The sequence below is a fragment of the Vulpes vulpes genome, chromosome 7 (genome assembly GCF_048418805.1).
Source record: "Vulpes vulpes isolate BD-2025 chromosome 7, VulVul3, whole genome shotgun sequence".
Classification (NCBI taxonomy): domain Eukaryota; kingdom Metazoa; phylum Chordata; class Mammalia; order Carnivora; family Canidae; genus Vulpes; species Vulpes vulpes.
In genome coordinates this window covers 49,406,763-49,425,114 of record NC_132786.1, presented here as the reverse complement: position 1 = coordinate 49,425,114, position 18,352 = coordinate 49,406,763, and the positions used below count along the sequence as shown (strand labels likewise).

The 18,352-nt window shown below is 38.5% G+C and overlaps 1 protein-coding gene across 3 annotated transcripts in view; it reads right to left on the bottom strand.

The window, feature by feature from the left end:
* PDLIM3 (PDZ and LIM domain 3) overlaps positions 1-18,003 on the bottom strand; it is a 30,574-nt gene extending 12,571 nt beyond the window's left edge. Inside the window, exons 1-3 of one of the 3 annotated variants that reach the window (XM_026018255.2) lie at positions 17,630-18,003; positions 8,439-8,590; positions 6,618-6,702 (exon numbers count right to left, since the gene is read on the bottom strand). In XM_026018255.2, the coding sequence (XP_025874040.1) occupies positions 6,618-6,702; positions 8,439-8,590; positions 17,630-17,722 (330 nt within the window). In that variant the 5' untranslated portion in view covers positions 17,723-18,003. The remainder of the gene's footprint in view (positions 1-6,617; positions 6,703-8,438; positions 8,591-17,629) is intronic. The other 2 variants (XM_026018256.2, XM_072763712.1) reach the window with 2 other exon arrangements.
* Positions 18,004-18,352: the final 349 nt, after the last annotated feature.

Genomic DNA, 18,352 nt, shown 5'->3' with positions numbered 1-18,352 from the left:
AACACCAACAACTTCCTTTAGGGACCCATGCCACAAATTGCTTTGTTTTGGTTCTTAGCAAGCAATCACACGTCTCGTCCCTTTTCCCCCATCTAGCTAGGTCTATTGGCAGAGCTCACTTAAAAGAATAGTTATAACAGGCAAATGAGGTGCAGCTTCAAATACTAGTTGAGTTTTTGACTCCAGTGCCTCAAATCTCATGGTACCTGAAAAATCTGTGAGGTGGTAAAGAGTAGATTTTCTCCCATCACCTTGGACAGCATAGTATACAACAGCCTCTTGAACCGAAAAGTCTGAATTGAATACAGTAGCCTGTGATCCTATAGTGTGGTTGGATTGACTAATATCTTACTGATTCATTATTTTTACCTCCAGAATAGTGGCTCACTGCCTAGGAGTTGGTTGGGTGACAATACAGTTTCTGTTCTTAGGTTGCAGAAAAAAATGAAGCAACCAAATGTGGCTTTAGAAAAATGCTGATCCCTCAACATGTGAAAACGTGTGTCATCAAGCATTGATATGGTGGTACCATCTGATTGTTTTGGCTGATTGAATAATGAATTTTGATTGGCTTTTTATGATTAACCATTCTGATTAGTCATTATTATCGCATGAAGAAAGTGAACTGGAAATAATTGTAAGTAATTACAGTGGTCATGACTCAAACTTTTGTTCCTCTTTTTGATATGAAAATAGACAGAAAGCTAATTGCCTCATTTAGTTTTGGTGTATTATAAATTTCTCAAGCTAATTAAAAAAGTGACTCAGGCACAACTGAAGGACTCAAGCTTTGTGGATTTTTTTTTTTTTAACTAAGTGTGTTTAAGTATGCCTTAAAGACCTTGGTGAAGAGAATTAATTTTAAAAATTAGCTAATGTAATATGATGGTTTTGTGGTGAAAAAAGTCTCTGCCCTTATCACTTGTTAGTCTTAAAATGATAAGTAAACATGGATGGTAACTGTCTTGTAAATGAGGCAACTTCTTTGGAAATATTTGTGCACTAATAATATCTAGTAGTGCTTCCAAAAAGCAGCATCTGAGTTAATGAGCGCCAAGCTTTTTCTTTGCTGTTTTCAGTTTCAGTTACATATTGTAGAAGTTGCAAATGTGTAATTTGTTAAAATAAAAAAAAACCCTTCTATTTTCTGCACATAATCATAAAAGGATCATGAAAGGAAGTGCTTCTCATACAGCCTTCAAACATTTGTATTTAGGCTTTGCAAAGCATTAGTTTATGGGCTGCTAGAGTCATTCCAAAAAAAAGCAGGATGAAGTGGATACATCAAAGGTAAACAAATTTGAGTATGGCACAGAGAGGCAACATTCTATCCAAGTGTTACATCATCGCTGACGGTCAAATAGAATCAAGAGACAAAATCATTGAGAAATTTGCTTTTCTCCTTCAATTCCTTTTCACTTTTTCTGGAAAATCATTAGTAATAGAAAATTCCCATAAAAAATTATATACCAGTCAATATAGTCCAGCTCTTGTGTTTATTTTACCCTGACAAAAGCATCCGAATGATTCTCAGCACTTAGGAATTCAATAATTAATTCTTAATTAATGCATTTTCAATAGTATTTTTAAATGTTAGGAGCTTATCTTAAGGAATAATAATAGCTTGAATTCATAAAATGCTAGAGCTGCCAGAGAAAAGTTAGGCAGCTGGATAGGGATTTGCTGATCCCGGGGAGAATGCAGGTCGTGACAGCCATCTCCTAAGCCCTTAAAATGACCTTAGCAGTGACAGCATTCACAGACACTTCCACCTTTCAACTTAACCTGAAGAAGTGGTCCAGAGATGGAGATTCAGGCCAAGAACTGAGGCAATTACCAGCTCCAACAGAAACATGGTTTGATAATGTGCATATATATATTATTTACTTATAAAAAAAGTGGTGGGGAAATAACACAAACTATATCAAGTGACTGTATACTTGATCAAGCCATACTGAGAAACTGACAGTATTTTATCATGTCTGTAATTTATGAACAATCGTAATTGTTCATAAATTATGCTCATGCTCACCCCTCAAATGAAAAATAAAGTCACCGTTATAATTTTTTTTTTTTAACGATCCGTTTCAAGTGTTTCCCATATATAATAGGGGAAGAGTTTGGGGAAATGGGGATTAAGAAACCTTGTTTTGTGTAGTCAGTCCACTTCCCAGTTCATCAACAAATTGTAGAATAAAGGTATCCTTTGAAAATATAAGCAACTTCAACTCGTATCTCACTTGATTCTATGTGTAGTTCTAAAACATCTTGATTATCAAATCTTCTATGGCAAGGATGCAGTCCTTTTATGGAAATAGAAACAGCTATCTTCTCATTTAGAAAAGAATGATTTTTGTTTCTGAAAAGTATCTTTCTTGTATGTGATAGCTACATTGTAATTTTGAGTTGTTCAACTCACATTAAACAAAGATGGGGGTAATGTTTTATTTGAGAATGTCAGCTTTTGAGAAGGACACAGAGCTCTAAAAATATACCTTTAGTGTAGAGCAATAATGCTTTGTATGGGAAAATGCATATGTCTGCTCATAGGCCACAGTTAGGATTATATGGAAGGCATTCATTCAGCGGCTGGAACTAGCTTTTTATATATAAATATATAACTTTTTATAAATAAATAACATTTATTCAATGGCTTAGAATAGCATCTAAGGCTTTTCAAGCCTAAGATTCAAGTCTAAATTGATAAAACAAAATTTATTAAATCATTAAAACGAAGTTTAACAATTTAATAATAGCATGGATAAATAAAAAAACCCTCGGTATTAAAAATTTCATGTCAGTTATTACTGTACCTGTGTATGAAAAAGTCCTCAAGACCTAAAGCTAGATATAGAGAAAACACTGAAAAGAAATACATTAACTTTTTGTTATTTGTGGCTGGGTTTGGGTGGTAGGATATAATGTTCTTTCCCCTAATGGATATATATTACTTTTAAAATGAAAGAGTGTTATATTCTAATAGCAGAGTTCACAAAACTTACAGTAAACATTTCACTGGGGTTGAGAAACAAGAACTCAAATATTGTATTGCTCAATGACCTTTTCTATTAATCTACAGTAGCATCTGAAAGCATGATATATTAATAGCATTTGTTTCTCAGATGACACATCTTTGTTGTCCAGAAAGTTGTTTTATTTGCAGAGGTCCCATTTCTGGAGGGTGGAGGGAAGACCTCTCTTTGCAAGACCTCTTTTTGCATGGAGTGTGTTAACTAAAAAGATAAAATAAGACAAACATAACCTCAGTTTAGCTTTTCTCCACTCTCATGCTATAAGTTAAATTCACTGCTTTTTCTTTTTTTATCACTACATTTTGTTAAGTTTCTGCTTTGGCATTTCAGATAGCAAGGATTACGCTGAAGTTTAGCTATGTTTGTAGGGAATGTCCATTCTGAAGTGCCAAGTTATATGAACGGATCATGCAGAAATCTGGCCCGAGGATCAGAAGGACAGGAATCCTTTGGCCCATTAGGGGAAGGATTGAAATGGTTCTTATCTCTGAGACCTTCAAACACTGGCCTCTTGGAGGGAGTGCCAGTAAGAATTAGTCATGACTCAAAGTAAAGGAACGTTCAAAGGCTCCATCTGACTGGCTTCTAGAGTCTTTAACCTAATCTTGACCTTTTCTTTTTTTAACCTATTTCATTTTCTATCTTTTCCCCGTTTCATATCTTAAATGTCCATATTGTCAAACCCCAAAATGTAGGACGTGTGGGCTAATACATGACTGATGAGAGGGTAGAGTATTTAAAATTAGGGCTATTTAAAAAAATCCAGTTCTTAGGATAATCATGGTCATAAATTAGTACTTGCAGATTTATAAAAGGGGGTTCTTCTAGAAGGAAACTCAAACAATTTCCCTTAAACTCCAATTGTGGAGAGATGTTAGCAAAACACACGCTCCCATCTTGGTCTAAGCTCAGCCTCATGCTTAATAAATACTTGCTGAGTCACCCACATGCTAGAGCAGGCCCTGCAATATGATCAGGGATCACTGGAGATTTGGTACTTTGGTCAGATCTTTCTCATTTAACCCATATCTTAGCATCTCATACTGGTGAAATTGGATTTTAAAAATTAGGAGAAATTTTGAATACATGAATGCATAATTTGCAGAAGAGTTTTGGATGTGTACTATATATGGAGAGGAAATTCAGAATTTTATGCATTTTTTCCTGGTGATAATGAGATTGGGTGGTCAATAAATGCATATATGTGAGCCTTAAACTTTGCTTTCTGTTGTTTTTTAAGACACCACATGACGATTTCTTTTTCTCATGTGCTGCCTGTAAGTGATGAATTGATGAAGGTGGGAGGAAGCTGGTGGGCTTGGGCATTACTGCAAAGGACTATCTACAAGTGACAGCTCTGCGTGGGGAGCTTTGCTTTTTCTTCTTACAATCTTTCCTTCTATCAAAGATAATGCTGATTAGAAGTATTGTTATTATTCACCAATCCACATCCGATGCCAGGGGGTAAGCCACCACCAGCATTCAGATCCCTTCTCTCCACATTTATTTTTTTAATTTATTTATATTTATTTATTTATTTCTCTCTCCACATTTATTACCTATCTCATCCATTTCATCATTTGCTCTCTCTTCCTGAAGAGCTGAGCTCTTACCTGAACTAAATCCCACTTAACCTGCATGACCACTCAGCCTGCAGCAGCTGGGGCTCGAGGCAGCTGAGCACTGTTCTGAGAACTGGTTCCCAGATGTGCTCCTGGGCAGGGTTAGAAAAGGCACTTCATTAGTAGAGCCTCACCTCCAGATCCTTTCACTCATGGGTCAGGTGTTTATTGAGTGCTTGCTGTGTGTCATACCTGGGAGACTCTGAGGGAAGAGAACAGACACAGCAATTCCCATCTTCGTGGATATTCCATATCCTGCTCCCTCAGTTTGGGCGCCTGTCTTTTCCTCCTTTAATCATAGTGATTTTTAGGCCCAGGCTCTTCCTTTCTTCCAGCTAGAAGTCTAGGTCAAGGACCTAATAAACTCATGCCTTCTAAAGACTAAGCTACTAAGGATGCTTCTTCTCCTGGAGGAGATTGTATCTGAACTGAATATAAAGTTTTAATCCAAAGTAATCTGTAATGACCCTTGCAATAGTAATGTGGAAGGCATTCCTGGTGTCCAGGAAGTCCTATCACATGCCAGAGGCCTACCCATCACGGCCTGGTGTGAGGGTGTAGGAACTAGAATGGTATCACCGCAAGCTCCCACTAAATTGAATACCTCTATGAACAATTCTATGTACCAAGTTCTTTTTCTACAGTGTTTTTTTTAAATATATTTTTAAAATTTTTCTTTATTTATGATAGGCACACAGTGAGAGAGAGAGGCAGAGACATAGGCAGAGGGAGAAGCAGGCTCCATGCACCGGGAGCCCGACGTGGGATTCGATTCGGGGTCTCCAGGATCGCGCCCTGGGCCAAAGGCAGGCGCCAAACCGCTGCGCCACCCAGGGATCCCCTCTACAGTGTTTTATTTAAAAACTATTTTATTTCAAATTTTAAAAATTTACATTAAATAGTTTAAATATTTTAAATTTAATTTAAATCTAATTTAAATCTTTGCGAAGCCCTATGAGAAACAGGTACCTGTTACGCTAAATGTGTTTTATCAAGGAGAAAGTGGAGGCTTATGGAGAGGATGAAAAACTGGAAGCACGAATTCAGGAGTTGGTGATCCTGGAAAGGGAAGTGCTGCTGAAGCATAAGTGACAAGTATGTCTTCAATGCATTTTCAGGAGATATATAGGGAAACTACAGCTTGGCGATATTTAATCCATTTAGCATGAATACTTGTTTAAAAAAGGATACCCAATTTATATTTCTGTCTCTCTAAACTTGGGAAACCTCTGGCTAACGAGAGGTTCTAAAATCCTTTTCTTAATTACATTTTCCCATACAGCATAACTGAGGGTTGGCTTAATTTCAGTTCTTTTGGAGCTCTTGAAAGCAGACATAATCAGATAAGCATCAGATTATTAGATTAATTTAGCTCATTAGAATTGCCTCAAGGGAAAATCCTCTGTCTTTTGTGATTCTACTGCATGGATAGAATTTCACCATCATTACATAATGTGAAACCCTTTTTTTGTAGAGTAAACTTAATCACAGATCGCCAGAACTGGGAATTTAAAAAGGATGTAGAATAAGATCTGAATGAAGACCTCGAAGAATTGAAGTTCACAATAATTATTAGATTAGAGACACCTGTTTCAAATGGTAGACCCTAATTTCATTTTGCTTTGTTTTCACATTTTAAACTTCTTGGATTATGTCATAGTCCTTTGGGAGAAGTCCATCATAAAGAATGAAAAAAATAAGTGGACTGTAGGTAGACATAGCCAAATTTATCCTGAGAACCTATTTGTCTTTTAACAAGGCACTTGCCTGGGGATACTTCTCTTTTTTCTTGATGTAAAAAGACATGGATAATATAAAGTAATCTCACAGGGTAAAGATGGATAATGGCTCCATCATGTGGCTTATTCCAATTTTTTATATTTGCCAGTTCTGTCTCTTGGAAGGCATCCACATGATTTAAATGGGAATATAATATGAATATCATTTACTCTAAAATTCATACCTGTGGTTCTGATTCTAAGTTGATTTTGAAAGGATGAGCCTTTCCATCTTCAGATACCTGCGGAGACCATAGGCGAGTTTCTCCCCTGTAAATAAAAGAAATTTTGTAAACTCCAAATTCTAATGATACTTCCAGTTTTAGTATACTCTAATCTCCCATAGCATTTATGAAAATACTATCAAACCTTGATAATTTAAGCAAAAGCAATACTCCTTGCTCAATTATTCTGTATTCTCCCAACTAATTAGTTTTTTTGGGTACTTTTGGGGAAACTCGAATGAATAAACATTGCACGGGGGACTCCTATACACTGAAGTTTGTGTCCCCCTCCCCACCAAGTTCTGATGCTGCAACTCTACCCCTCAATGTATTTGGAGGTGAGGTCTCTGGGAGGTAATTAGGATTAGATTAGGTCCTGAGGGTGGAACTGTCATGATAGGATTAATATCCTTATATAAAAGGAAGAGACAGGAGATCTTGGTCTCTGTGTCCACGCACCAAGAAAAGGCCAAGTGAGGAAATAATCTGGAACCTGACCATGCTGGAACCCTGGTCTCACACTTTCAGCCTCCAGGACTGTGAGAAATAAATTTTTTTAAAAATTTTTATTTATTTATGATAGTCACAGAGAGAGAGAGAGCTAGGCAGAGACACAGGCAGAGGGAGAAGCAGGCTCCATGCACTGGGAGCCTGACGTGGGACTCGATCCCGGGTCTCCAGGATCGCGCCCTGGGCCAAAGGCAGGCGCCAAACCGCTGCACCACCCAGGGATCCCGAGAAATAAATTTTTGTCTAAGCCACTCAGTCTATGGTATTTTTGTTATAGGAGCCCAAACTGACTAAGGCAAAGACATTGCACAGTCTCGGTAATACCTGCAGGGAACAGCCCAGAAGAGGAAGATTCTGGAGGCAGACTCCCTAGGTTTCCTTCCTATCCTACCCAGGCCACCACAGGAGTGGTGAGTGGTTTGCCAGAGGGATTTGCTGTTGGCATCAAGGAAATGAGCTTTAGTCAATCTCATGTCCTTCTCATGTATCTGTTTGGGACCATGAGCTTCTAAAGGACTGTGCACTTGGCAGGAACCCTAGTTATACAGAAATAGGGAAAGAGTCCATTTTACCCCTGAAATGGTAGATTGGCTGATTGATTGTGCCTTCTGAACCACAGCCATTATTTTCACAATTCTGTTTCAGATCAGGGTTATGATGGCCAAGGATCAGTTTCAATTTCCATATATATATGGAAAGGTCTCATTTCCATTCATTTATATATATATAAAGGTCTCATTTCTAACACTTTCACTGCATGTGCACTCTTATACACCTTGTCAGATTCTTCTGGACTGAATTCTGTACAAAATAGCCAATGGCATACAGGGTATTAGCCACCAATTTTCAATATGATCATGTTTTGGCAAATCGAGAAATTCTTTTAAGAGACTCTTTAAATTCCATTCCATTCTCTACCACATTTAGAACAGCAGTACCAGTAGCTATGCTGTGCAGTGTTTCTGTGGCCAGTAACTTTAGTGGTTCTATTTTCATAGTCACTTAATAGGAAAAAGAATTCTTTTAGCTTCTTTGCTTATGCTGACATTCCAGGGAATTCTTTTCAGAAATCGTTTGTTAACAATTACTAGATTGGCAGGCATTCATGAAAAGCAGACCAAAGTGGTCGATACATTAAAAAAAAAAAAAAACAGTCAAAATCCTAGGTCCTGTGACATTCTTTCTTACTGGGAGGATAAAATCATTTATAGTTCTGGTTTAGGTTCTCCTGCAAAACAGATCACATTTTTAACACCATTAATTAAAGAGCACCTGTCAATTTTGAGACACAGCTGGTGTGCTGCTGCTTTAATCCTGTCCTGTGCATCAGCATGAGTCATGGACTCTGTACCAAAGCCATCAATAGCCAGGATGACATCTCCAGGACACAGGTTGGCAGCTGCTGCCTTGCTTCCTGGAGTAATCTGGAAGAAATCATGGCATCATTTAAAAACCAACATTCTGCAATATCTTGAATTTTGTGCCTGAAATTGGTATTTCAGTTTGGTAACACTTTAAATGTTTCACTGGGCAGGGAATTTTAAATCTTACTTAAAATAACTCTTCTAAGACATCTTCCTTAACACCCTGTTTGAATCATATTTTCTTTGCTTTAAACAAAATAATGTGTTCTTTAGGTTTTTTTCACCCATAACTCTCTATTTGGGAGTACAATTTCACACCAAATTTAGGGAGCTTTTTTTTTTTTTTTAAATTTTTTATTTTATTATTTATGATAGTCACAGAGAGAGAGAGAGAGAGAGAGAGGCAGAGACACAGGCAGAGGGAGAAGCAGGCTCCATGCACCGGGAGCCTGACGTGGGTTTCGATCCCAGGTTTCCAGGATCGCGCCCTGGGCCAAAGGCAGGCGCCAAACCGCTGCGCCACCCAGGGATCCCGGGAGCTTTTATATTTGAATTGAAACTACTGTAGCATCCCTGTAAGTAATGTGCTTTAAATTCACATGAAGGAGCATCTAGGATGTAGAAAGCTGGAAAGAGACTTACTCTTGCAGTAATAAGAGCCATATAATATACAAAATTATAACTTTTCATGAACGATTCAGAGAGCTGAAGCTTCAGGGCAACCAACTAAGCCTGGATCAAAGGAAAGACAGGTGCCTCCAAGGAAAGCCAAGATGTAAGCAACTTGTATTACTTGTATCAGAGCACAGAGGAAGATGGGGGCACCATTCTAGCCATAAAGAAGAATTCAGCTAAAATGATGACAAAGTAGTAAAGTTAACATTGAGAGTCTAGAGCCCCTGGGCACTGTAAACACAAGAAAAGTTTATTTTCACACACAACCTCTTCTCCATGAATGAAAAACAGATTGAGCAAGTAAAAAGCAACTAACAAGACACAAAATTGTAATTAAATCTTATCAGAAATTCCATTGAATGTAAATGGTCTAACCACATCATATTCTGTGTTTTAACAGAGATTGTCAAACTAGGTTAAAAAAAAAAAAAACAAGACCAAGATCCAATTTTATGCTGTCTACACGAAACCCACATGGATTTCTTTTCTTTTCTTTTCTTTTTTTTCTTTTATTTTCTTTTTTTTCTTTTCTTTTCTTTTCTTTTCTTTTCTTTTCTTTTTTCTTTTCTTTTCTTCTCTTTTCTTCTTTCTTTCTTTCTTTCTTTCTTTCTTTCTTTCTTTCTCTCTCTCTCTCTCTCTCTTTCTTTCTTTCTTTCGTTGACAAGGTATGTGGGGGGGATGAAAAGAATACTTAAGAATATGGGAAACATAGTTATTAAATGTTTTAAAATACTTAAGAATATGGGAAACATACAGCTATGAAATGTTTAAAAGAAAAAAGTGAAATTATTAATTACTATGTTGAGTATCGTTTTTGATTGCTATACTTACTCCTAATTTTTCTGGGTAAATCTCAATTATTTACAACTGCCTAATTGTCTTTACCTGGTCTTACCTTCCCTACTTCTTTAACACCATCTTACACTATTCCTGCTGCCCTCCACCCACTGTGCTGTAACTATTTCAATTTCCTTCCAGTTCCTCAAACAGACCAAGTGTATACCCTCTTCACGGTTCTACATGTTATTTTGGCCTGAAATGTTTCCTCTACTCTTCACCCAGTTGCTCCTCCTCATCCTTTAGGTCTAGACTTAAATGTCACATTTTCAAAGAGACTTCCCCAAACATCTGAAGTAGCTTCTCCAGACCCTCTACCATTATTTTCCCACCATTACATTTTGTTCATTTCCTCCCTGAAGACAAGTTGTACTTGTTAATTTACTTGTGTGTTGTCTTTGCAAGTAGACTGGAAGTTCTTGAAGATATGTATAGTATTATTCATATTTCTAATGTGTAGGAGTGTATATTCCAGTGTTTGGAATTAATGGATAACTGAAAATAAATGAAAAGGTTATTTAAAGCAGAGCTCATGAAAGAAAAAGAGCTAGTCCCTACATATCCAAAGATTATAGCTATTAATCAATGCATCATTGTTACATTTGCAAGTTCCAACTGTTTAGAGCAGAAGAATGCACAGGACTTAACTTAAACCTCAAACTGCTTCAGGAGTAAACTAGATTGTTCCTGATATTTTACTTGAGGATCAGTCATTCAATCTTTTTTTCTCTATTTACTTAATTAATCTAGCTATCAATTCTATTTAGCTTTGTGGCTCCAAGGGATAGCCATGATTCATAGAAGTTAATAAAATTGTGAAGGTAATAAATTCTTACATGTCTGAGATCTTCAGTCTCATCACTAAAATGTTTATTGTACTCACTTCATTTCTGTGATCATCTCATTGTAGTGATCATGATTATTTTTCAATAGGAACCGTTGATAGAAGCTTGGTGAAGACAAAGGGGATTATTATATCCCAGACTTTGGAGGTATTTCATAGCTGTTTTCCATTTGGAAATTCTCCCAGACCCAGAACTGTTAGGAGAATAAAAGTTTCCATCCCCATGTGACTTGCAGGGATAAAAATAATCTTAAACTTTTAATTTTCTCTAACTATAGTTTGTCAAAATCAGTACTATCTTTAAACTTTTGAGACCAGAAGTCTTTTCTTTGAATTAAAAAATAAGAAAGAATGGCTCAATTTGTTTGTTTTTTAAAGCCTCACATAGTTTTTCTAATATACTTACATAGATTTGTTATATAATCTTGATTTAGAGAAGTCTAACATTATTTTTTAGGTCTGGTTGGGATAAGTGGAAGGCAGGATTATGTGTGTATCTGTCTATATAAATTTTAAACTGAGACATCTGGTGTGTGTTGAACTTCAATACTGAACATTACTAAGTTTCACTGAGTATTAATACGTAAGTATTAACACTTTTATATTTACTCCAAATATCATATTTGTAAATATGCACTTTCCAATAACTTTGACCATCACAACAACTTTAAGACAGAGTGGACAAAGAAGACTATTTTTCAGAGGAGGATAAATGTCCAAGTAACCTGCGGCTTCCTACTAAGATGAGAACAGCTGTTTGGTTATATCAGCAGTGGTTTAAGAAGTCAAATAAGAAAGACGGTTGATGGTGACACCAGAACCCACTTCTGACTTTGCATCAACCTAGTGATTGATGTTTTGGGATCTCTATGGGGGGAGTTGATAAGAAAAAAAAAAAAAAGGATGGAGAAGAGAGGGATGGGAGAGAGGGAGAACACATGGTCCTCTCACTTTTAGTTCTTTAGTTCAACTAGGTTAGTGATGAGAAAACGACCATTAAATTGGCCCGGTTTTAGCAAGTAAAACTATCTTTTTAGACATAAAAGTATGTTATGTCCCAGCATTACATTATAGTATTACTTTAATATATTATTACTTTATGTTATTGCTCATAGTTTATTATTAACATTTCCCCCCAAAACAGGAGAAGAGAGAACTAAAATGAAGCAAAGAGTTTCTCAATGGATTATTTATTATTAGGGTCATTACAGTCTCAAATATCAAATGCATTAGAGAAATCATTGAAAATAGTACTGCCATCAGTCATGTAGCACATGTTTTCAAACTTGTCTAATTAGAAGAATCGCCTGGGGTCCTTGCTGGACATAAAGACTACCATTCCACTCCAGATGCTTGGAATCACAAATCATAAGCTCTAGGAAAGGAACTAGGGAATTTAAGTTTTAACAAGTGCCTTGGATGTTCCCTATTATTCATATCAACCTATTATGTAGGTCCTTTTGGAAAAAACTAATTTAAATCACAGATAAAGCATCTATAATATTCTACTTACTATAGGAGACAAGAGGGAAACACAAGATATGGCCCTGGTGAGACTTTTTAAAAAAGATTTACTTAATTATCTATTTATTTGTTTGAGAGAGAGGGCAGGAGGAGGGGCAGAAGGCGAAGGCAAGAGAGGATCTCAAGTAGACTCCCTGCTGAGCATGGAGCCCAATGTGGGGCTTGGCTCAATTTCAAGACCCTGAGATCATGACCTGAGCTGAAATCAAGAGTTGGACACTTGACTGACTCAGCCACCCATGCGTCCCCTCTGGTGAGACCTTTATGTTAAGAATAAAAGTGAAATAGTTATGGGCAAGACAAGTATACACTGAAGGGCTATGCTGTGGGACATGGACCAAAATAGTGAGAAAGCTCATTCAGTTGTTCTCTGTTGCCTACCAATAAACTCCATTGCCCCACTATATTCTGCATTTCTAGGCCCATACTTCATACCAGTTACATCAGAACCTCTGCAAGTAGCACCTGGGCATGGATGTTTCATAAGTTATCTGGATGGATATGATGTGCAGCCAGGGTTGAGAACCATTGTGGTATTGTTATTATTACCCGCATTGTATTACTGAGAACCGTTATCTCACTGAATTCTCAAGACATTCTTTTAAGATGAGAAAACCGATGCTCTCAGAGTATAAGAAACTTGCTTAGGATCACACATCCAGTAAAAATTTGCAATTCCTCATAGGGCTAACTCTGTTGTTCAAACTCTTCCACTATTCTACAAGGACATTCCTACAGGTTCATCTCTGCCCTGACTCCTCCTATCTCTTTTGCCATGCTTTTCTCATGGAATCCTGAACAGGATGTGTCATGGTAGTTTACGTACATGTATGTCCCTTCTCTTCTCATATTGGAGCATCTCAGGGAGTACAAACCTATTAAGTTATCATCGTATCCCCCAAAGTGCCTTCCACATACAGTACATTCTGCATTTAAGAGATATTTGTGGGACGTAGGACTGTTATGAACATATGACCCAGCATCTCCATTCAGCTATATCTTTGGTAGAATTAAAATTAAATAGGTTTTCCCATCAACCTTCCTACTACACTTGAATCCTGGTAAAGGATTGCATTCACCTGTGAAGACTTCTTACTAAAAGGTCGAATTTCAAATTGTTTATAGTAAAGTAAAATATTTTTCTATGCTCAAGCCTGCAAAAGTTAAGACTATAGTAACGTTTTCTATATTGATACCCAAGTCCATGTAGTGTTCTCAGTTACAGTGATGTTGGCTCTGAGTGTGCTCTGAATAGGAAGGAGGGAGGAAGAAGGGGAGGAGGCTTTGAGTGGGAAAGGACACACCAGCATCAGATGTATATAATAATCTTACGTCATATACACAAAAGAAACTTGTACTTTATTCCAAATTGGACCATTTGTGAAAACAAACCATCTGTAACTTGGCTGTGATAGTAGATCCACCTTCTGGGTGGTCCAAACGCTTAAAAAAGAGAGATTCCTTAGAATCTTCTTGCCAGAAAAAGAAAAGCTGCTCACTTAGAGATGTGAACCTCAGATTTATTCTGTGAAAAGCAGAGGCCAGTTATATACGGTGTTTGCAGTAACAACCCTTTCACATCCAAGAGCCAAGTTTATATTGCACAAAAGATAGCACACCTATTGCCTAGAAACTATTCTCCTACAAAATATGTATATCACAATGCATTGCTAATTTTTTTTGAGAATGTCTGGTGTTTGGTTTACCTTACTTCTGATGTCTTTTATGATACAGATTCACCCAGCTGATTAATTGTATTGTAAATTATTTCTAGGGTGGAGACCCTTTGTCCGAATTTTGTGAATTGTAATTTCAATTGCTGGAGAGAGTTACATTTGTAAACCCTTCCCCCAACTCTGGCGGAGTAGAGACCCATTGCTTAGGATCATTTGCATTTGCAAAGTGTGAGGTAGGTAGGGAAGGTGATAGCTTGTAGGAAGGAAGACAAAAATTGATTTGACTTGAGAAATGTATCTCATTTATAGGAATTTTTGTGTGGTAATAAGTGCAGGCATTGGTTTCTTTATTCTTTGCATATATAAGAACTTATCTAAAACAGATTAATAAGAAAGCAATTCTCACTTTTGTCTTGGAGAATATCTTTGAGGATATACTCTGCACCTATTATGACAATAATAGTTATATAAAAAGTGAACAATTTAATCAGTCATTCATATTGTGTCTATATTCCTATAGCATAGATGACATACTAGACACTATGCTCAGCACTGAGTGGCCTCTAAATTTAAAAGTTCCTGCATGCAATTTGTGGGATACAGATGTATTCAAGCATCTGTGGTGCAAGGCATGATGTAAAAAGAGGTTGTAGGCAAGAGCTATGGTAACCAAGTGGATGAAATGCTTATTATGAGTAGAAGGCTAGGGGAGTGGTGTTTGATTGAGTTTCCTTAGAGAGAGGACAGTGAGGTAGGGCAGAGAGGAAAAATCTGGAGAAAAATGATAGCAGCTGTGAACAGATAGAGGAATCATAAGTTGTCCAGAGTAGTGACATGACTACCTAATCTAGGGGAAGAAGAGAGAGGAAATGAAGTTGGAAACTTGAGTTTGGAAGGGAGTGAAGGCCGTGAATGTGCTCAGAGACCACGTATTTTATTCTCTCTAAACTGGCATTGCAATGAAGGGTTTCTAAGAATGAGGAGGATAGAAGCAACCTAGCATTTCCTGAAGATGGCTGGTCAGACAAATGCAGAGTGAATCGGAGAGAGGAGACAAAGACCTAGGTGTGAATTTATGGAAGCTTGAATAAGGACAGAGGTAGGGGAAAAGGCAAGTGGTAGATCGTAAAGACAGAGAATCAATAGAACCAGGGGATGATGAAGTGGATGGCGCAAAACATCTATTTGGAAAGATCTGTACAATAAACTGTTTTGTTTTTGTTCATTTGTTTGTTCTACATGTGCAGACTTTAGAATGCAGCCTGCAGAGGCAAGTAGAACTAGTGTCAAGTTCTGTCCCACCATTTGTGATCTTCAGCAGGTTGGTGAAACTCTTGAAGCCTCATCTCTCATCTGCAAAAAGAATAGTAGTAACTACTCTTACAGGATTATTGTGAGGTTTAAGTGAGTTAGTATAAAGGGCTAAGAGATGTGCATGGCAAGCATCGAAGTACAATAATACACATAAGATCTTATTCACTACCATTTAATAAAATACAAAAATTATAAAAGTAATAAAATTTTACTATTTTATTACAACCCTGATAATCAGTTTCATGTAATATCTTTTACTCTCCTTACAAGTGATTTTTACTGTTCTTATGATTTCAGTGGGAACATTCTCAATTAGGTTTTCACTAAGGCAAAAAGGTTGAAGTGAATAAGCTTTCATTTATTCAACATGCATCTGCTATGTGCGTGGTTTGGGGAACACTTGGAATACAAAATAGTTGAATTTAACCTGCTATTCTTAAGTTAAATTAATTGAAATTAAATGAGATAATCATTTATAGTCATGCATTGTTATTGAAAATAACAAAATGAAGGATACAAATTAGTAATGAATTAGAAATTCGAAAAAGAATTGGTTTCCCAGATAATAATTGTCATATCAAATACATTTGCCAATAGCTCCTGTAGTCCAACTGGGATATATAAGCACTGCTTTAAAATAAACATTGTTTGTAATGTCAACAACTCAACATTTCAAACATAGGATTAATCATATTGACATGTTACATAGTAATAGCAAGATATTTCTTTTATAAATCACTTAAAAGGTTTTGGTGACAAAATTATTTCTTTAGGATTTACTAGAAATGTGATTTATCCTTTGTTAGGATTCAACAGCTTATTTTCCTTTAATCTAAACAAATGAAAACTATACTTCAGAAACTTTAAAAAATATTTCTTAGTAGAGATAATGGAAACTGTTTTGGTTGGTAGTTCCATAAAAGGCATTCATTGCTTGGCCCAGATCACTAAACCATTTTCTGCTTAATTTACTTAGGAACATTTTGGGGGGTATGTTAAGTTTTCATGTCTCATACAAAAACACATGTCAGATGTGTTTATATGTTTTTGAAAAATGTAAAACAAAGCTTGAAATGTTCCATGGTATGTGTATGTGTGGCACATGCTTTGAGATATTTACAAAAAGACATTGGTTCCCAAATCTCATAGATATATAAGTAGAACAGAATTTAAAAGATATTACCTTGTTCAAAAATCTATATGAGTAAATCAGATTATAAGGCATACATTTATAAAATACAATATAAGAAGTAAGGAAGGAAAGAAAACATAAGAAAAGTATAATATTCTGAAAGTTTATGCTTTTAGATGTGTTTAAAAATGCCTTTTAGTGGTAACAAATAATTTTCTAGTAAGACAAACACTTGCGTTAGAAAAAAAACACTTGCGTTGGTCAACTAGACCAACTAGAAATTTCCTAACAGGCCAGAAATCCCTAAATTTCCCTTTTCTTTCTTTTTCTTTCTTTTTATTTTTATCTTTCTTTCTTTATTTTTTCTAATTAGACAATACTCTGGGGGAATATTAAGTAAGGCAAACTTGACTCTGACAGTCAAGTATTACTTTTCAAAGTCATTAGGCTGACTGGTGACTTGCCATGAGGTAAACTAAACTATCTGCTCGCATTTTCTTTGTAGTTTGAGTTCTAGGAGATGATTCCTAAGCCAAATTCCCAGCTTTGGAGACTTTTTTTTTTTTTCTTCCCAAAATGCTTGGAAACCTAGGAAAACACATTAGTAATAGTTTCCCCGTCTGGGCTGATAGGAGCGGCCCCAAGTCGGCCGACCCGGCTGCGCGCTGAGCTCCCCCCTCCGCAGCTCCGTCCGCAGGTGAAGCGCGCTCAGGTGCGCACCGAGGTCCCAGGAACCACCGCAACCCCCGCCGAGGTCGATCACTCCTCCCTCCTCCCGGGCCCTCATTTCTTTTGTTCCAGAAAGGACCCCGGGGTGGCTGGGGCTGGGGGCAGAAGCCCCCCACCGCAGCCTCCTCTGGGCCGAGGCGCAGTCGCGCTGTCAGGGCACCCCTCCTGGGCCGTTGCTGGGCACCCAGGGGCTGCGGACGGGGAGCCCTGGGGCGGCCACCGCTCGCCAGGTGGCTGCCGCGCCTCAGCTCTGAGCCGGTGCCGGGGGACCCAGCGCGGCGCACCCGGGGCTCGCGGGCCGCCCTCGGATCCCGGGGGACCCGCGCGCCAGCGCCCCGCCCCGCAGCCGGAGAACGGAAAGCACCTACCCTGGTGATGACCAAAGGCTGGTTGAAGTCGATGCCCCCCGAGAGCCTGAAGCCCCAGGGCGCGGGGCCCGGGAGGACCACGTTCTGCGGCATGGTGCTCTTGGCGCGGCCCGGAGCGGGCGCCCAGGGTCCCCGAGCCCGACGGCCGCTCGGCTCCCCGGAAAGTGCCCTCGCCCGGAGCGCGGCCGGGGAGCTTTATCCCCGCTCCGAGTGACGTCACCGCCTGCCCTCCTCCCCACCGCCTCCCACCAAGGAGAGCTCCAACTTTGGAAGAAAGAGCCGCGCCAGGCCCGCGGGAGTTTGCAGCCGAGCCCGGGCTGGGTGCAGCCTCCGACCTCCGGGCGGCGGCCCTGGGGGAGGCTTCGGGTTGCAACGTCCCCTGGTCTCCTAAAGGGGCACCTGTCCCCCTGCTTCTCTCCTGGCGGCTCGGCGGCGCGCTCCGTTCAAAGCTCAACGCGCTAAAACCACAGCTTCTCGGCTGCCCATTAAAAGAAAACCCAAAGCCTCCTAAATGCAGCTGGTTATTTAGCAATTTTGAGCGCGTTTGAGATACTTACTTATGAGCTGTGCGACCTTCCCGTTAGGCGAAGTTACCCGACGTCCTTAGGTCTCAGTGTCTCCATCTGTAAGAGGGGAGCAAGAACTGCGCTCCTCTCGTGGGGTTACCTTGAGAATGAGGTGAGCTGCTTTTCTGCACAGGGCCTGGCACAGCGTCACGAATTA